Source organism: Sparus aurata, chromosome 8 (assembly GCF_900880675.1).
Source record: "Sparus aurata chromosome 8, fSpaAur1.1, whole genome shotgun sequence".
NCBI lineage: Eukaryota > Metazoa > Chordata > Actinopteri > Spariformes > Sparidae > Sparus > Sparus aurata.
This window is the reverse complement of record NC_044194.1, coordinates 22,210,559-22,230,596: the sequence shown is the minus strand read 5'-3', so window position 1 is coordinate 22,230,596 and position 20,038 is coordinate 22,210,559. Positions and strand designations below refer to the sequence as shown.

At 41.9% G+C, this 20,038-nt stretch overlaps 2 protein-coding genes and 1 pseudogene across 4 annotated transcripts; 2 read left to right on the top strand and 1 right to left on the bottom strand.

Annotated features, from left to right (window-relative positions):
• The first annotated feature begins 7 nt into the window (after positions 1-7).
• Positions 8-2,888, top strand: LOC115586149 (homeobox protein Hox-A9b-like; annotated as a pseudogene).
• An 886-nt stretch (positions 2,889-3,774) lies between these two features.
• On the bottom strand, positions 3,775-12,795 carry LOC115587098 (transmembrane 9 superfamily member 1-like). 3 transcript variants are annotated; one of them, XM_030426725.1, is made up of 10 exons: positions 12,245-12,795; positions 11,763-11,889; positions 9,864-10,075; positions 8,959-9,090; positions 7,982-8,104; positions 7,388-7,746; positions 6,130-6,284; positions 5,769-5,954; positions 5,103-5,376; positions 3,775-4,922 (listed from the first exon to the last, which is right to left on the bottom strand). In XM_030426725.1, the coding sequence occupies exons 3-10, from the start codon at positions 10,068-10,070 to the stop codon at positions 4,529-4,531; spliced, it is 1,830 nt and encodes a 609-aa protein (XP_030282585.1). In that variant the 5' UTR covers positions 10,071-10,075; positions 11,763-11,889; positions 12,245-12,795; the 3' UTR covers positions 3,775-4,528. The 3 variants fall into 3 exon arrangements, with proteins under 3 accessions (XP_030282585.1, XP_030282582.1, XP_030282584.1); XM_030426722.1 differs by lacking the exon at positions 11,763-11,889; XM_030426724.1 differs by lacking the exon at positions 11,763-11,889 and having other exon boundaries at positions 12,251-12,795.
• A 76-nt stretch (positions 12,796-12,871) lies between these two features.
• LOC115587099 (flap endonuclease 1) lies at positions 12,872-17,934 on the top strand. The gene is made up of 12 exons (XM_030426726.1): positions 12,872-12,994; positions 13,486-13,604; positions 13,989-14,091; positions 14,250-14,352; positions 14,766-14,829; positions 15,119-15,228; positions 15,627-15,763; positions 16,062-16,128; positions 16,395-16,526; positions 16,626-16,777; positions 17,260-17,374; positions 17,630-17,934. Exons 2-12 carry the CDS (start codon positions 13,523-13,525, stop codon positions 17,705-17,707), a joined length of 1,143 nt encoding a protein of 380 aa, XP_030282586.1. The 5' UTR covers positions 12,872-12,994; positions 13,486-13,522; the 3' UTR covers positions 17,708-17,934.
• The last annotated feature ends 2,104 nt before the right edge of the window (positions 17,935-20,038 follow it).

The following is a 20,038-nucleotide window of genomic DNA, read 5'->3' as shown; positions in this document are numbered from 1 at the left end:
TTTTTCTGGTATGTTGTGCACATTAGCACACAATTCCTAGTCTGCCCTGCTATTTTCAAGACAAATTGCCTCGTAGGGTCGTGCTTCTTGGTTTTAAGCAGTTTCACCACCAATACTAATAGCGTGTTGTAACTTTTTAAACTTTTTTTTTAGCGTTTTCAAATTTTAAAACCTGCCAGAGAAATGGCGGACTGGAAGTCTCAAATAAGCTACAACTACAACCCTTCTTACCATGCCTACGCCTACGGTCTCATGTACCCACCCGCGCCAGAGCAGAATCACGGCAGCTGGGTCGAGGCCGGGGTCACGGATTTGAGTCACAACAGCGCCGGTGTGACACAGGCCTACTACGCCGCCGCCACCACCACCAGGACTCGGGAAGAGTCCCCGCCCGGCAGTCCGGAGCAGCACGCCGTGAACGGCCATTGTCACTACCAGGGCTCAGGGTTGGTTTACCTCGGTGACACCCAGGCAAGCCGAATGCTCCTGACCGGGCCACACCGGGGGGCATACGACGGCAGAGCACACGAGGCCAGGCGGGCCGGGAGCGACTCAACCAGCGACTCGGAGGCGCACATCTCGCCAGGTATGAAGTCCTGACCGAGCTAGCTAAAATTGGCAGGCCACTCGCATGTGTAACATTGAATGGTTTTGAACGTTTAAGACCTTGTTTCAGTGCTTACATCTGGCCAGTTGGGTTGCTAAAAGCGACGATTTGGTCCTCCAGAGTTGGTCGTAAAGTCCAACTTGGCTCCATCTTTGTTTGAAAAGGTTTCTAAAATATCCCGCCACTGAGAACTTACACCACTTTACTGGACGCTCCTGGGGAAACACGCGAAGTGGCGACATCTCGCGACAGAGTTTGAGAATATCGGAGAAAAGAACAGCATGCAGTATACATGCTCTGTGGCAGGATTCAGAGATCTTTTTGTTGGAGTTTGTCACAGAAATTATAAATACTATAAAGTTCCTAATCTCTGCTCAAACCCATGAACTCATTCTTTGACAAGTTACTGCTTGTCCCTGGCAAGATTTGCCCTCACTCTTTGCTGCTCCTTGTAGATTCATGGAGTTCTGGCAGCAGCAGAGAAGGAAGTCTCCCCAGGCAGACCCAACTACTTGGGTTAAGAAAGAGCTTGACGACGAGGTCAGCAGCAGGAGCCCCGATGCCATGGACGATGTTTCCAGCTCACTCATGGAGGAACCGAGGACCTTTACGATCACAGGGGAACAGAGCACCAACCACACTGCGTCTTTACATGTACCCTTAACTCCCCCAAAGAAGCCAAGCACTACAGCTGTAAATAACCCTAAAGCAAAGGTCCGTGCAGCCTTCTCAGAGGGCCAGATGAATGTTCTCGTCAGCGCTTCAGTGTACAGAGGTACCTTCCCCCGGCAGAAATGAAGAACCTGGCAGAAATGACGGGACTGACCTACAAACAGGTGAGGGGCTTTATTCTGCTATGTACAGCAAAATTCAAATTCTTGGATACTCTCTGATCAAATGTGTTTCTCTCCTAAGGTTAAGACCTGGTTTTCAGAACCGAAGGATGAAGCTAAGGAGGCACCAGAAGGACACCAGCTGGGTCTCTGAGCGCTACACTACCAACAAAAGCAGCCCAGTTCGTGGAACCATCTTCACCAATATTCCCCAACATATCCCATCTGTAAGTAGCTCGCACATTATAGCTTTTTTGTTCAGGGTTGTATACATATGCACTTTTATATTTATACTGATATTTCGAACTGGAACAATTAATTCTTAATTCCCAGAACTCAAAACAATAATGTCAAAAATTGTGAAACGCAGTTTTTAAATGGTATCAAGTATCACTGTCCGGCCTAGGTTTCCTGGTAAGTGATGTCAGAGAAATGGAGGCTTGGACAAAGATCAAAACGTCCATTCTGGAGGCCTAACCATAGTCTGGTTACGGCCTTAAAGGCGAGACGAAACACAAAAATACTGTGAGGCAAGTGCCTAAATGTTTTCAAAATTGGATACTAATTTGATCCGGTTGTCTGACTTTCAGTATGAGGGAGAATCACAGCTCAAGGAGCATTACAACCAGCACATGATGGAGGCAGCCTTCAAGAAGACGGCTCCACAGAACCTGGCCTTCTATCTGGCAGCTATGGGCTCTGCTGCTGGATCTGCTGGCTACTCCTCCTGGTCCTCGGCCCCTCCCCAAACTGCAGTGCCTGCCAGGCCCCAGGCGGCTGGCTGGTCCATGCCCCCCGGCGTCAGCCATTATGAATACAACCCCAGTGCTTTCACCTCAGCCAGTGTTGCCTCTGCAAATAACACCGGGCAAGACACAAGCTTTGAAGGCAAAGACGGGGAGCCTGTGAACAGCCGCAGCTCTGCCATCGTACAAAATGTCAGCCAGTAGCTGATGTTTGAGCTTTTCTGTAAATGTTTCTCTACAGCCATGTTAATATTCTCTTTGAGTTTCCTGACTGTGGCTTGTAATTAACTGGGGTGCTTTTTGTCAGGTCGGGTGTACATATACCTTGTTCATACTTCTGTTCAAAAGCAGTTTACCTTTTTTACCATGAAGTTCTATTTTTATATGCAACTATTTAATGTATGTTGGTGTGTTCCTGCGCTTGATGATACTAGATGTGTCCAAGTTGGATGCATTCTTGCATAGTTTTTTGGAAACCGTTTTACGACAAAGTGCTGATACAGATCATGTGCACACTTCACTGCATTTTTTTTTTCTTCTATAAATACAGGTTTACTATGGCAACTTGAAATATTGTCTTTGTTTGTTTCACTTTTTGTTCTGCTGTGAGCGTATTGTAGCATATTGACAACCTACATTTGCATAGATGTTGCTTTTCTCCTGGATTTAAAAATGATCCCCACCCAATCTTTAATTGACACACCATATGAGTTTACAATCCCTTGTCATTGACGTGACAGATAAGTTCCGTTGTGTTAAGTCTGCTCCCCAGTAGTCTAATGTTGCCCTCCTGTTGGATTTGTTTCCTGCAAAGCCACGCAGGGATGCAGGGTAAGGTTGAGAGGGCACACACATCAGTGGGAAACAAACTTTTAAAAAAACACGGGATATGAAACATTAAATAAATGGAGAATAAAACTGTGTAACCTTGTTTGGTCAGTCTCCTGTTCTAATGTATCTAATTTTGTACCTCAAAATTTGATTTTAGTTACTGTATTGATGGGATGAATTTACCATAAATAACCTTGAAGTCCAGCATCACATCCCACTGAATAACAACACCTGTGGGGACATCACTGAGAGGCTTTTGGCCAAAGTTATGTGACTAATGTAGTAATATTGAAGTTTTGTGGCCTGCTAGTTTTCAAAAAATATACAGTATTTTTATACTAATTAATGTTGGCAGCGCCTCAAACTACCATATACCAACCTTGAAGCTGACTAAGTTTAACTTGTAAAGTCCTTAAAAGGTGTGCCATGTAGACAAACTAAACTCTCTTTTTCATGACTAGACAACCAAACTGACCATAAAGGACAACAATTTCATACTCTTTATACCCTTCCAGCTTTCCAGCAATAAACAAGCTGTTCTCAGGGAAAATAGAGGTCCCCAGAACACGGACCTCTATTTTCCCTGAGAACAGGGATTATTCAGTTATGGAAACAATAATAGTAATATTACCTCATTAATATTAACATAATTATTATAATTAATAAGGACCCTTATTAAAGATTCAAAGGACCATGTACAAAATCCTGGGAAAAATTTGCCTAGTATTTGCTGGCGATATTGTATTCAAAAGCATTTTATTGAAAAGACTATTTACATCAAAACCAAAATCACAGTCAATGGTGACCATAGAATACAATGACAATATTGCTCCCATCATCAACATTTAACAGCTCTTACATCCACCAGGCATCCTCCCTCTTATCCAATGCAGGGCCGTGTGGAGCTTGACAGGGCCACTGCAAAACATAATAATTCTACTATATTTGAATTGACTGCCACATTTGTATGTGTGGGGGCGTATAATTGCAAGTATTAACACTTGCACTGCTGCATAATCAATCAAAACTACAGAGTCTGCTATCTCAGTGGGTATCCAGTGTGATGTAGGGAGAAGAGGATGTGTAGATCCTGCCAAGCCTTCATAAACAGTGAAGTAGGAACCTGAACAAATGCTGCCACACTGCATCATACAATTATTAAATCCATTCATTCATATATGATCATACATTTTACCCATTCAATCCTGATGGGACGCAATCATCCCTTTGTACCGAATTATCCCATTTAATCGTTAAATAGACGATCCCCGTCCCTCTGTCCATCCATTAAGTCACTATCCCTTTTTCCAGCAATGACAGTTTGATAATGAGCTCCTGTAAAATCAACGTAAAGGCCCCTGTTGCTCCTCCCATTGACCCTATGGGAGGTGTGTATGTTCCTGTGTGTTTTTTATGTTTGAAAGCAAGAGAGGTGAATGAGGATTGTCCATGTGTGCTATGAGGAAATGTGTAATTAATGCTGTGTGTCTGAGTGTATGCATATTCCAGGTCTAGTCCATCTTCAGGCTCCGGTAGATGTAGCGAATAAATGCCAGGGAGGCCCAGAAAGAGACGCTGCCCAGCATCAGCGTGAACACCATCGCCGTGAGCAGAGAGTAGCCGAAGAACTCCGTGCTCTGCACCAGGCCGCTCATAGAGGACCGGTTCCGGTAGTAGAAAACAGAGTAAACGAAGATGAAGAGGCCTGTGGAGCCCGTACTGAGCACGCTTCGCCACCACCACCTGTAGTCCTCACCAGACAGCAGGAAGTAGGTGAGGGCCACAGAGATGCAGGCACCCACTGAGAGGAGGATGGCGAAGACGCACAGCAGGATGCCGTAGAGGGTGTAGTGCTCTCTGCCCCACACGGTGGCAAAGATGTAGTAGAGCTCCACTGAGATAGCACTGAGAGAGCAGATTGAAAGAAAGGGGAGACATGAGTGATGTTGTAGCAATCCTACTTGACATAAAACTAAAACCCTCTGCTGGGATACCCTTTTAGTTTCTACCAAAAAGTCTAATTTCACAGTGAAACCTCAAACTGTAGCCCTGTATCTCCCTGTGTCACAGCTAGATTCAGCTCACCTGAATGGCAGGAAGCCGCCGATGGCCATGTGCACAGCTGTGTGTTTGTACCACGGCTGTGTGGGGATCTGCCGGGCGATGTTGCGAGTGCGGCAGGGAGCCTGGAAGCTACCGGCTCGGTTCTTTCCCACGATGCCACCGATGACGGTGAGAGGGAATCCCACCAGCACCCAGGCACCCAGCAGGAGGAGCACAGTGGTGGCTGGCAGTGCCTGGGTGGAGCCGCTCCACCAGTGGATGGAGTTCACTACGCTCCATGTGAGGAACAGAGGAGCTGTGAATAAAAGGACAACCATTGTCTTTGAGTCACTCCAGATAATTCATTGAGAAATTCTGCTTCGGAGTACTGCTAAAAATGGACCTATTATACTAATGTTTATAATGATGAAAATATAATGAGATAAGGCTGCTTAATTACTTAAGAAGACCAGGAAGTTTTATGTGCCAGAAGGCATATTTTCTTTCACACAACTTCCTGAACATAACAAAGTACTGCTGCAAGTGTGAACGATGGAATACATTATAGATGCATGAATAAATCATCAACTGAACAGACTGGCATTGTTACCTCGTACATGACAGTAATAGAAGCTGAAGTAATAGTGCTCTTTACCCAGCTCTAAGAACAAACGTGTAGTGATCCCAGAAACTTCTTGTCAGACCTACCGGAGAAGAGCGACGAGGTGAGGATGATGTTCCACACCCAGCGCTGGCCGTTAATCTGTGTGTAGAAGCTGCAGGACACGTAGCCTGACACGCAGCTGGTCAGAGCGTACAGGACGATAGCCGCAGAGTTGATGGCGCCGTGGCGGTGCACGTTAAACATTCCGAGCAACGCCATGAGGATGATAGCTACCATGAAGAAGAGACATTAGAGTAATGAGACTCCTACATCTGAGCTCTGTGTCTTTATACTATTATTAGGTTACTAGTTGTTGTGTCACTCCTATTTTCAGTACAAAGATGGCTGCTACAGAACAGTACAGTATAGTCAATTATACTTGATAAATTTGAGATCAACACTCACCCGTTGCGAGGGTAAGGAACTGAGCCCCCACTCCCAACACAGCACACAGCAAGCTTTTGTAAGGGGGAAACCTGAAGACGTCGGTGTGTATGATCTTCCAGCCGTTGTCTCCCTGGTCCAGATCGTCACAGCCGCCCTCCTCCTCCACGTTGTACCTGAAGGCGAGGGAGAATGGCTTTCAACAAGGATGTTATGAAGTAGCAGATGAGGGAAGTTGTTGTAATTTGTCACAAGAAAAAGAGTGCTCAAAGAAACAACAACAGTCCAAAAACATCTGATTATGTACAACAGAGAATATAGAAAATGACTTATCTTTAAAGGCACATTAGTTCAGACCTTTTAAACTGAAGTAAGGCAAAACTTTAGTATATATGGCCTGAATGCACCTAGTTTAAACAGACATTGCAATTAGGGCTTTTTTACTTTTGATCAATCAATTTACTTTCTTTGCAACTAATCAATGGATTGTTTAGTCTATAAATTGTTAAAACATGGTGAAAAATGTCCCTTTAAAACATTCAATTACTGAAAATCAAATTAAAATGTTATAAAACTGAGAAAAGCAGCAAATCCTAACATTACGAAGCTGGATGCAGCAGGTGACTGGCACTTCTGCTGTCATAAATGCCAACAACAATTGCCCGGTTTTCTGTAGATTTATTTGCTGTTGGCTGGCTAATCTTGCATTACACTGTCAAACAAATAAAAGTTCTTATAGCTACATTTAAGAGATTTTACAAACCTTGACAACCTCTGTTTTTATCCCTGAGACTTATTTATTACCCAGAAGGCTGCTGGTGGGTAAGATTTAAATATATCAAGATGGATGAAGCGTCTCCACTTTCTCCCACTATACAAAAATGAAACCAACATATCCTGGATATGAGTGCTGCCACACTGCACCGGTGATGTAATTCGGAGCCAAATTTGGAGTCTGCACTGAAGTAACTGGGTGTTGCAGTCAGACATATCGAGTTCCATCCCATACAGCCCGGTCAATCGTGAGCCAGGATTATTCGTCAATCATGATGCCTCACCCCGTTTACAGCATCAAATATCTGATTAAAACCAAACTCATCAGAAAGATTAGCACTAGGGGCTGAAATGTCGTCCATCTGTATACGTGCCAACGGTTGTACTGATGTAGACCTGAAGTCTTTCTCAGCCTTTCATATAAAGACTGAAACTATTATGAAAGTTCAAGGGTCCAATTCACTGGCCCAGGAAAAAAAACATTTGAGCTTATTCGCTGACCAACCTTGCAAAGTCATTTTTAAGGACCCGCATGAGGATGATGATGACGAAGCCCAACAGCAGCACCACCAGCACCAGTGAGTTGATGATGGACAGCCAGTGGATCTCCAGTGTTTTGGGGAAGAAGGAGTAGTCTCTGAGGCGCTCGGCTCTCCTGGAGTGAGTCAGGGAGGACTCGAACCAGCGTACGCTGTAGGTGTGAGTGACTGTCAGGCTGCCCCCACCCACCCCGACTCCACCCACCGCTGCACCCGCCCCTTCCTCCAGGGGAACGGGTTTGACGTCTTTAACCGAGACATTGGCGAAAATCACTGAGTTGCCATTGTACTCGATGTTGAAGTCTAGGTGAGTCCACAAACCCACCTGTTGGAGGTGAGAGAGGGTGGCAAGGACAGATAAAAAAAGGAAAAAAAAGAAAGAGGAGGAGGTCAGGAAGGAGAAGAAAGACAGTGTGGTTCTGCTAAAACAGGAACTTTGCATAAAGATAAAATCTTTAAGAAACTTACAGTATTTCTCTGTTTCTATGTATCTTTGTCTCCCTCACACAATCCAATCTGCTCAATGTATCGACAAACCCTCAGGAGCACAAGAGGTTTACCTTGTGGCTGTGGGGCAGGAAGCCGCTCTCCTCTATGTATCCCACAAACCCCCAGATTGGTATGTCATCTAGGACAAATTCAAAGTAGAACAGCTCCTCGATGGCTTCACGAAGTTCATCCACCTGTCACACAAAATATGTCCACAATTATGTCTCATGTGTTTTAAAGGTGAAATATACAAGACTTTCGGTCTTAAACACGAAAAAATTCAATCAAGCAACCAACAGACAGTGAATAAATAACATTTCTGACATAAATGTGTTGTGTTGCTGAACTATCTACTGAAGTTAATACGCTAACCAGCTAGCCTCAGCCTGTCCCTTCTAGTAATACCACCGTGATCTCTAGCCAACGGCAGTTACATTAAGCAGCAGTTATCTGGTGATATGCCGACCCACATTTATTTGAAGTGACTCCGCTTTGACTATCGGCCAATTTTCACATGTTGCCCCTTGAAGGACAAAAGCTTGTGATATTTTGAGTTTATTAAATTTAACCAGTTGAGGAAATAACACATCTGTTTCATTTATCACTGAGCCCACTGTTGGTGCTCTTGCCCCAATTCAATGAAACATTTGTAACGAACTTCTCTGCTACATCCTCTTTCCTAGAATCCAAAACAGTGCTGACATGCAAACCGATAGCATCAGATCGTACTACGTATATTCAAATTTGGGAAGGCTGTCGGCACACTTTAGGAACTTTAAATATTCATATACACGTTTCAGTTTCATTATTTTTTGAGCAAGAGGGAAAATTTGCATTTTAATGCTATCAGATAAACTATTTATCTTAAACTAAAATAGACTGGCATATTCAAGATTGCAATTAGTGTAGTAATTGCAGGATTAAATTGAAAAAATTAAGCAAACAGTTGAAATCACCTTTGAGCCTTGTGTAATGAAACCCACCCCACGATGTGAGGAGAATACAAAGAAACACGTTCTATATATCCTGTTCTTGTGTCAATAAATACCTGTTTCTCAGAAAGTGTGAGCTGGCAGAGAGTTTTTTTCTCCACGTTCTCTCTGAAACGGATGTGATACAACGACTCGGCCATCCTGTCACCGTCCAACACCTCTCCCAAACTCAAGGACTTGTGATGCACCTGAAGGAGAAGGTGTTATAATATCGGTAACAGTGTGTTAAAAAAAACAAGCAGCACAGAGTATTATTCAGTCATAATTCTGGGAACAAAGCAGCACACACAGCCATGAGGTAGTAAATATCAGGCACATCAACACAGCTGGCTATAATCACACTCCATCACTGCATGCCTGGTGTTTAAAGGTAGCATATCCCATAAAGCTACTGCTGTAAGTGTGGGTCTCACTGCCACTAACGTAATCACATTTCCAATAATGGCTTTTCTTTATAGCCAGGAGTCAGGAATTAAAGCTTAAATAAAGGGACAAAACTTATTAGCTTTCACTGGCAGGTGTAATCTCACATCAGCAAAACAGGGACATTGTTATTGCCAAATATCACCCATTTCTCAAAATGTTTTATGTTCCTTTTCAATTCTGAATTCATCAAAATGTGTTGTTAGATTCTGTGACAATCCAGCCAAGTCCTCTTCCCTTAAGTCCTAAATAAAACCTCTCTGAATGCTTCAACCTGCTCACGTGGTTATACATGGACACAGGATTAAATGCCTACTGAGAGCCACTTCATACGACCATGTTTTAAAATGAGCTTATATGAAACCATTATAAATGTATGGCCCAATGAGGACACATTACATTTCAGATAAAGGCATTTTTTACAAGAAATGTTGAGACTTATGCGTGATCCTTATAGTAGCATGACAAAATGATCTCCAGTTCCCTCAGTGAAATACAGCAGCCCCTTAACACACAGCAAAACCGGACAAAGACTGACCTTCTCTGGCCTGCAAACAGGCAGGGTGTAGTAGTGATACGTCTCCTGGGGGTTATGATAAGGGCCCACTTTGTTGACATAGAGAGTCACGTTGTCCCCCTGCTTGTAGCCCACCGTCCAGCCTGAGAACAAGCACAGGATCAAGACGCAGTGCAGGCCCATCGTCCTCTGGCAGCCACCTGGCAGGTGTCCTATTCCACACTGCATAACCCCTGTGGGTGAGACAGACAGTTCATCGGATCAAGAGGGACAGGTTTGATTTAAACTGGACTAGCCTGTCCTGACGCTTACAGCCTGCCTCTCATTTCAAGCCAGGAAAGGAGCTGATGTCCATGTCATTTAGACTAGAAATGTGATGATTTATATGTAAAGAGAAAAAAAGAAAATGGAGAATTTTATGCAAAGTCATTCCCTCAACAAACACAGCAGAAAACACTCACTCACACTAACACAGAACTGCGAGACACTGTGTGACCAACATGAATTACAATGTATTACATCATTTTCATCAGCCCTTTTTTGGAGCTTTTTGAGCTGTCAATTTTTATCTGTCTGTTCTGAGTTTGTCAGAATGATATGATGTGCACATCTTGCTCACAGATGTTATTCTTTGAGTCTTTCATTATTAAACTGTCTAGAATTCCTGAGTATGAGTTCACTTTTCAAAATTAATTGGAAACATATTTTGTGCACCGTGTGCTATACTTGCATCCTAGTATGCTAATGCTAATATGCATTAAGACCAGGACAGGAAGGCTCTACAGCGGGTGATTAAAACCACCCATCATCGGTACCCATCTACCATGGCCACAACGATAAAGTTGAGGTGAGATGTCTCTGGGAAGGACACTAAAAGACAACACCCATCAGCCTTGTTCTGTAAATCGATAATACAGGAATCATTTATCTCGTATTTCGAAATTGTGAAATTATGATGCTACGGTGCAGGCAATAAGGCATTTTGTAACAGCAATATCCTGTGCAATATGACATTTATTTTTGGCCACTTTTGTTTCACAATTTTTAGGCAGGCAGATAAAACTATTCAAATCATGATGATGTGACATTTGTTGAGGTCGTATCCATAGTCAGCATTTCACTTCTATCAGCCACACTGCTCAAATGTCCCAGCAGTGCAGACTGTGTGAGTTGTCTGCATGTTGCAGTTTTAGGAGTGGTGGGAATCACAAAGTAACTCACGATACAATACAGTTGTACACAATAACGATAGATTCATGATGCAGTGGTTCTGCGATACATTTTCAAGTCAATCATCTAACCTCACCGAAAAAAAACAGATACCCCTAAAGAAAAATGTCATTTATTCACTCCATTGTGGTGTCAGTTTAACAGAATTTGACATGAACTCAGATATAACAATGTATTAAAATGTGCGTAGTCTTAGCTCCCTTCCTCACTCACACTGACTGCAACTTGTTCATGTCCATATGTGCCTTTATTGTCTAACCTCCACACATTAGGAAAAACACTAAACCTGCCAGAAAGCAGAAAGAGCAATGGCTTACTACATTCTTTTCAATCTGTGTAATAGAGTTTACAGACGTTTACACCACAAAAAGTTAAGAAGTAGTGAATCTAGTGAGTCAAACTGTGATATCTGGTGCCAGCGTATCGATAAATGTATCATAAGAGGAAGCCATGCAGTACTATACATACGGTATTTTAGCTTTTGGATATTTTGTCCCACCCCAAGTTCTAAATCAATGAAAACTTAGTGGACACTTTCTATTCTGTGTTGTGCATCGCCGTGTTGATTGTCAGCTTTACCCTTGGAGAAAAGCCTGAATGCTGTGATGACAGCAGAGATCAGTTTTAGTCGGACCGACCCTGAAGGACAGTGTATGTGCTTGATAAATAGTGGGCATATGTTTAACTCACTGAACTATGGATTTAGCTGGTTTATGGTGGGGCTGGTCTCAAGAAACTTCAGTTGTCCATAATCTTCTGTCAAACTGCCTCCTGCCATGTCTCAGAGCATCACAGCTGCAGGTGTGGACCTTCTGAACTTTTTAGAGCCAAGACAGCAATAAAAAAACCTTCATATGGTTGTTTTAATTTTTTTGTGTGTTTAACAAATGGGAGCCAACGCATGAATGCTTTAATAAACGCTTTGTAACGTCTATTGATAGCTGAAATAGAAATTTTGAAGCAAAGTTAGGTATCAAAGTGCCATGAAACGCAGGACACATCCCATTCATCTTACAGATACTGTGTAAAGAAACGTAACTATAACAAGGGGCTGAATGTATGATTCTTGTAAAATAATCTACATCATCTTCAAGATTTGTGTTTTATTCGAAATGGCCACAATGCGATGACAGCAGATTGCTACAGACAAGAAGTTGGCAAACCATACATACCCATACCAGTCTCACTCGCTGCTGTGTCACTTCAGTCCCGATGCTGCAGATCCAACAAAACCTGTCTGTTCGCCGGATTCCACGGACTTCAGGCCCTGGCAGTGTCCTCTCCGCTCCGGTATGCGCCGAGACTGGATCCTCAATGTAAAGATTTACAGCTAAACATCGTGGAAACCCTCGACGCAATGTCACAACGTATTATGCATTCATTGCGTTCATATCCGGGTACACCAAGTACTTTCATTGACACATGAGACAGTGTAGAAGAGGGGATCCGACTCCACGTCACCTTAAAAAATAAAAATAACGACGACTCGGTTGAGTTTTCCGGAGTGGGCGGAGATAGTAAAGCCCAAAGGCTCGGGCGTTATTTACAGCCAGTAGTACACCCCCCACTCACAAGACATTTGATGTTGAAGTGGTTTGTTTTCGTGCTTTAACGCCGCCGAAAACCGACATTTAGTCCGTTTTAGCTCCTACCTGAGCGACACTATTATTTTGCTTCACTGACCGGATTTCCTTCAACCTCAACGAACCAATCGAATGCCCTCCCAGTACTTCCTGGTTAGCACTCAGACCAGTTTAATCATTCCTGCACTGTGGATTCGCTGCTCCACAGCGTCTCTCACGATGCCGCGCTCGATAGATTGATGGATAATGTCTGCCATTCGATTTCCCGCGAAAGAGACGCCAATCCTCGCGCCCGAGACACCGGGACAAGTGTACAAACTCGAGTGGAGCAGCCGCCCGGTGAGTCCGTTGTAAACAATAAACCTGTTTAACCTAATTCTGTATGTTCAATATAGTGGTGACATCTGCTGCTATCCGCTAATAGCATGTGCATTGGGAATACATGTGACGTTCACGTTCTTTGTGTGTTTAGCCCACACACTAGCTACACGTCTGCAGCCTTGCCGATAGTTAGCTCTCTGCGGCAGAGTTAGCTTCTTGACTGGACACGTTCTATCGCTGCACCCCGGATTTCTTTCAAGAAACTGCCAATTTAACGTAGGCACCATTTCACTGAAAATCCAGAGTCACGGAACACAGCTAAAGTAATGTGTTGACTGATCACATTCTTGTCTTTAATTCGGCGTGCATAAGACAAGGCATTGCACAACATAAACAAAAGATAAACATTTAAAAGCGAGTGGTGTAACATAGCTATAGAGAACGTGTATCCAGCATGGGTGTGTACGTCAGTAGAATTAACAAACATTTTTTATTAAATTGTTTTTCAGACTTAAGTGTTTTTAGTTTGAGCTTCAGCCCAGCACTATGGGAATACACGGACTTGCCAAGCTGATTGCTGACCATGCCCCTGGTGCCATCAGAGAGCAGGACATCAAGAACTATTTCGGTAACCACAACAGGCTCCGTTTCCCTTTTATATCTAGGGTTAGGATTAAGAGGTCTACATTAGAATTAAATGTGAGATTTCCCCTGAGTGAACTGGATCAATGCTGTGTGTCAACAAAGATTGAAGATATATCAACATAAAGAGTTATCATTTCAAAATTGACATCCATAACATATTTTATGTAAGGGTTAATTGACCCCAGGTCCAAAATGTCGATACCCAGTAAGTATCAAAACTATTTATTAGTTTACTATTTTAAACTAACTATTTTCAAACCCTTTTTCAAATGGAGTAATATTATTCACTTTTTTACATTCAATGCTATTGTGTTGTTGATGTTGTTAACGTGCTTAATCTACTAACTGCTTTTTGTAACTTTTACAGGCAGGAAAATTGCTATAGATGCCTCCATGTGTATCTATCAGTTCCTGATTGCTGTGCGACAGGACGGGAACGTTCTCCAGAATGAGGATGGAGAGACGACAAGGTACAACCCCATAAATTCTGACACTTGGACGTTCAGACAAGGAGCCATAAAGGAGACATGTTACAGATACAGTACTGTAGTTCTTGGATGGACCCTAGATTCATTTTGGGATCAAGGCTAAAATATTTTTTTTCTCAACTGCTTGCTGTCTTTCTCAGCCACCTGATGGGAATGTTCTACCGGACGATCCGGATGCTGGAACACGGCATCAAACCAGTGTATGTGTTTGATGGCAAGCCCCCACAGCTCAAATCAGCAGAGGTTTGTATGGGCTCTGATTTCCACAGGTGCCATTCTCCCTGGTAGTCAGATTGGATTAGATTGATAGTTATTGCTGTGTAGTATTGCTTTTGTTTACACTTAACATTGAATGTGACTTTAATAATAATTATGTGTACATAGGCCGAGTTTCTGAAAGTGTCGCAATTGACTATGGTTGTAGTCTGTATAATCTGTTGTTTGATTCATCAGCAAAAGCAAAAACATTTTTAAAACGTATGTGTCAAGCATTTATTTGAAAATATTAAGGGGAAAAACATGTTAAATGGAATTTACAGACTTGCATCGCCTCTCATTATCCTTTTTAAAATACTGAATTTCCATTTGTGTTTGTAACTAACATGATTTGTATCTTCTTTCTCGCACGATGTCTTTGCTCTTATCTTCACCCCCAGCTGGAGAAGAGAGGGGAGAGGAGGGCAGAAGCTGAGAAGATGTTGGCTCAAGCCCAGGAAATGGGTAATGTTAATGCTTTCTGCACTTTGTTTAACAATAGTCATGACTGATGCCAGTCTGGATTTGTTGGCTGTGCTTTATGCAGTCCCTGACACTGTTAATGAGGGCAAACAAATTATATTTTTTCTACATATCAAAATCTGTGTTTTACTTGTACATTAGCCAGCATGTAATCCATTGGGATCAGTCTTTATTTTTTTTACAATAAGATTTATTTACATGTGAATGATGGATAAAATGTTAGACTTTGGTTATGTATTAAAATATCTGCAATTTGTGTTTCTCAAAACAGGCGAACAAGAGAATATTGACAAATTCACCAAGCGTCTAGTAAAAGTCACTAAGCAGCATAATGATGATTGCAAGAAGCTTCTGACTCTGATGGGAGTGCCTTACATTGAGGTGAGATCAGCTCTCCCTTTGATACAACTCTTGCTGGCTTTAAATACATTTCCACATTTATATTAACAGTGAACTTGCCAACCTGCTTTGAGGAATCTTTTACATGTTTATCATTACATTGATAGTCTCATGTTTATTTTCAGAATGGGCTTTAAGGGGCATATGAAACAAATGGTGAACATTCTGCCATAAGATATGTAAATGTATGTGAATTGTGATTCATAAAAGGTCTTAAAGAATATATTTTTAGAGAAGTAAAAATGCAGAGAAATGTCTGCTTCTCCACTGCCTGGTAACAAAAGTGTTTTTTCTCCCAAGTCAAGTGAACTCAATTGCACCAGGACAGCCGTGTGTGAACAATTCTGAAATGTCATATTGGATGTGTTTTTGTGTTGTAGGCTCCATGTGAGGCGGAGGCCAGCTGTGCTGCTCTGGTTAAAGCAGGGAAGGTGTTTGCCACAGCGACAGAGGACATGGATGGGCTGACCTTTGGGACAAATGTCCTGCTTAGACACCTGACTGCCAGTGAAGCAAAGTAATCTTACACCTGTGTCCCATTGTTACTGTGTCATTGGTTTCCACTGTTGCATAAATATTCAAAGGATAGAGATGACTTGATGTCTTCTCCCGTTTTTGTTTCTGGTGCAACTTTTGATGTCACCTCTGAATTATTTCTATAGTTGAAATAGCTATCCTTAATTGTTTTGGCAGTAGCATTGGATAAAATACTTATCACAGTTCACATGTTTTATTTTAATGATGGCAGTGTTGTTAGGTTGTTTCACCAGCTCAGGGAGGATTTGATAACCATCAAGGTAATTTTTTTGTTTTAGGAAACTACCTATCCAAGAGTTCCACTTCAGTCGAATGCTGCAAGACATCGGCCTGACCAATGAACAGGTACAGTTTGTTCTCTTAAAGGTGCACCACATTACACGATCAGGAGCACCATTTTCTATGTGGTCAAATTCTAGAATCACTTTTATCATGCTGGTCACTCTCTCTGTAAACCAAATGTTGCATTCATCATAGAAATGTCACAAAATTGTCCTATTGTTTCTAACTGTGTGCTGTGGAATCATAAACACAGTTGGAGTAGGTACATTGTGTAAACTGTATTGTGGTCTTTCTTGCATTAACTTTCTCCTCTCTGTTGTCCACCCTAGTTCATAGACCTCTGTATTCTGCTGGGCTGTGACTACTGCGGCACCATCAAGGGGATTGGCCCAAAGAGAGCCATCGACCTGATCAAACAGCACGGCTGCATTGAGGAGATCCTTGAAAACATTGACCCCAGCGTAAGTTGATGTCTGCTGCAATTTAGAAGTTCAGCCATTTAAATAAAGTGGAGTCTGGTCCTGATTCTTTGTGTGTGTGTTTTGCTGGTCTTCCTGCAGAAGCACCCTGCGCCAGAGGACTGGCTGTACAAAGAGGCCAGGGGTTTGTTCCTGAAGCCAGAAGTGGTGGATTGCTCCTCAGTGGAGTTGAAGTGGAGTGAGCCGGATGAGGATGCACTGATCAAGTTCATGTGCGATGAGAAACAATTCAGGTGAACCATCAGCAGACTCTCTTCAGCACTGTACTGCATGTTGAAGTCATCCTCTTTGCTTGCTTATTGAGTTCTCTTGCACTGATGGTAGAGTTGTTGTGATTGTATGAACAGAACAGCTGGTTATACGACATCTGACCACTAGGTGGCACTGTTGCTCATGTAAAAGCAGAGTTAATGGTTTTAGTGTCTCTTGAGCTTAAAACCTTTTTTATAAATAATGAGATTTTAGTTCACATGACAGAGTTCTTTACAGTGAACCCTTTCTAACACCTTTCATATAATCACGTTTCTCTTAAAGATCTACTTCCGTCACTTATTCTTCTTGCACTTCTGTCTTATAAAGGCTGTTTTAAGAGCTTGTTTTTGTTCCTAATAAAAAAAAGGAAAGTTCAGCTGGAAAATAACATCATGCATAGGATTCCATCTTATTGATTGATTGATTGATTGATTGATTGATTGATTTGGGTATATGTGTGCAGTGAGGACAGGATGCGTAACGGCTGTAAGAAGATTTTAAAGAGCCGACAGGGCAGCACTCAGGGACGACTGGACTCTTTCTTCACTGTCACTGGATCCCTGTCCTCCAAACGAAAGGTACATGTACAACACCTGTCTGTTTCTAAAATGATTGTACTTAATCTATAATTAATTTAACCACCTACAGTAGCATGTGTGAATCTCGATCTAGTCATTTTAATAACCATTAAGAGTAAGAGTGGTTCCGTAGACTGCACTATTTTGATACCAGAGTAAATTATGAATTTTCCCAGTCTATGCGTTTTCTTTTCTTCAGCTGAGTTATCTTGTAAACGCCTGACTCATTTGTTCCATTGCTTTTGTCTCACTTAGGAACCGGAGATTAAAGGATCAGCAAAAAAGAAGCAGAAGACTGGAGCCACACCGGGCAAATTTAAGAAGGGGAAATAGACTGAACATCGGGCGCCTTTGATTCCCTTGGGAAGCAATTATTTTTATGAATAACATCTATTAAATAGAATACAAAAAAGCTCCAGGTGAGGCAAGAAAAAGCTGTTACATAATCAGAGGTTGTGTTTGATGATTAGTTCAGCTGAAAAACTGTATGTTCGTGACCAAACATGATTTTGTTGATGTAAAACAAATGAATAAAAGTATTGAAGTCTTTTGTAGAGAAATTTGTTAATTTTCTTATTTCCTTGTTTGGATACAGCATAATGTTTTTTGGCCTTTTGGATTTTATTGATAGAACAGCTGAAGATGTGACAGGAAACAGGTTGAGAGAGGGGAAGTGACAGGCAGCAAAGGGCCCCAAGTCCGGACTCAAACCCGGGTCAACTGCAGCGAGGTCAAAGCTTCTGTACATGGGACGCCCGAACTACCCAGTGAGCTAAACAGCGTCCCAATACAACATAATGTGATGGTGGCAGACATTACTATAAGAACTATTGTGGAAAGGATCACATAAATCCACATGCTGAGGAGTCCAGTGAATCAGCAGTGTGATGCCATTTCCTTAAGACATTTGGTTAACATTTACTGCAGTACAGCACAGTCGAAATATCACTGTTAGTTTCTGGAGTTTCATGTTTCATGTCTCTAAATGAGATCAAGTATGAATTCTAAAAACTGGTTTATTTGTATGGCATTTAACCTAAAAGAGACATTTCATTTTCAAATAGTGACTATCCATTTTCAGTGAAGGGCCTTCATGTGTATTGTCTGTGTGCATATGAAGACTCAATCAAATGTATTGGAGGATTGATCAACCTGACAGAACATGATGTTGACAGTCTTATTTTATCAGGTGAGTTGCCGTGCGTGGTGTTATATGGAAAATATAAAATAAATATTTCCCTTAGATGGCTCATCTCTTAACAGAAAAGTGAAAAGTGGAAGTTACTCATACAGAGAGTGGATGTAGGCGTGTCACTTTAAAGACAAACTGAGCAATACAAGAGCTTGTGAAAGAGGACAACACATTTGTTTAAAATGTTTGTATTTTTCATTATTCTTACTGGTTAATACTTCCTAGAATTATCATTTCACATATAAAGTAAGGAAAACTGCACCATACATTGAATTTGGTACAAATGGGTGTTAGCATTACATAGTGATGAGATACCAAGAGCTGTATCTTGAGAATAAGCATTGTAATGAACCTTTAAAACCAAGAACCATCAGAACACTCCAGAGATTAAATACACCAATCCCTCAATCCAGCAGATTAAATTTTACCATCTTTTCCTGCTGCCATAAGCAGCAATTTTCCCCTCAACTGCTCTCAAAAGTACAATGCAATCTGAAGCTAAAGGGTTAATTTTAAGACAATCAGCAGGACTACATGATATAGATTTGTACATCCTGTGACTTAATGCCTCTTAAAGGACATATTTTCCTTCTACCTGTGGTGCTATTTATCCATCCTGATTGTTCTGCTGTAAACTAGCAAGATAACAATAAAAAGCTTTGATTGATTGACTGATTGATTGATTGCCGTAGAGATATAAGAAGGTTGGAACACCTGAACATAAACAACTATTTCCCTTTTGTGCTTTGTAAATACCCTGAAGTCACTGATTGAAATATCACAAACAACATTTTACTATAAAACTAATTTCATGATGATGCTCAAGACTTTTTTTTTCTATTTATGATCTCAAATGTATCCTCCCCTGCACAACAGCAGAGGGGTACCACAGGGCTCTATTGTTGGTCTATTAGTTCTCACAATCTATGTCAGATCAGGTCAACACAAGATGTCACAATACATTTGGAGGTGGGTCTTTCTAGACTGATGAAATTTTGCGAATGGAGCATGTTGAAATACTTCCTGCTTTGTATCATAAAACAATTGATTGCAAAGCGTTAGAAAACATGAACATCTTAGACTAAATATTTTCTCATTACTCAACAAATGTCTCACATATGCCAAATCATCTAGACTCTCCCAGAGACCACTGTCTGGACATCAGTCCCACTGATCCAGTGTCTGTCGGCAGTGTGGTGGACCTGACCTTCTCCTGCAGAGGAAACCTTCCATTTTTCCATTGTTTGAGGTTTATGATCAGTGATGGCAGACTGACTTCAAGTCTCAAGAGCGGGGGAAATAATTAAATGCAAAAGTGTCTGCAACATTAGCACTGAAAGTGGACTAAAGTGTAGACCACCTTTGTCACCAGGACGCTCTTTCAACAAGCAGGCACATTTCTCTTCGGGGCCTTTTGGCAAGTGGACATGTGCCTAGTGAGCTGCGTGGGGCTCCACTCCAATGTTTAGACG

What these genes read in the sequence shown, in the direction of transcription:
- LOC115587098 (XM_030426722.1), bottom strand. An exon ending in CTGTTTGCAGGCCAGAGAAG is followed by an intron (nt 9,091 to 9,863) that starts GTCAGTCTTTGT and finishes CTTCTCCTTCAG; the next exon opens with GTGCATCACAAGTCCTTGAG. An exon ending in TCACACTTTCTGAGAAACAG is followed by an intron (nt 8,105 to 8,958) that starts GTATTTATTGAC and finishes TTTGTGTGACAG; the next exon opens with GTGGATGAACTTCGTGAAGC.
- LOC115587099 (XM_030426726.1), top strand. Translation starts at nt 13,523, where the DNA reads ATGGGAATACACGGACTTGCCAAGCTGATTGCTGACCATGCCCCTGGT. An exon ending in TGGGAGTGCCTTACATTGAG is followed by an intron (nt 15,229 to 15,626) that starts GTGAGATCAGCT and finishes TTTGTGTTGTAG; the next exon opens with GCTCCATGTGAGGCGGAGGC. An exon ending in TCGGCCTGACCAATGAACAG is followed by an intron (nt 16,129 to 16,394) that starts GTACAGTTTGTT and finishes TGTCCACCCTAG; the next exon opens with TTCATAGACCTCTGTATTCT.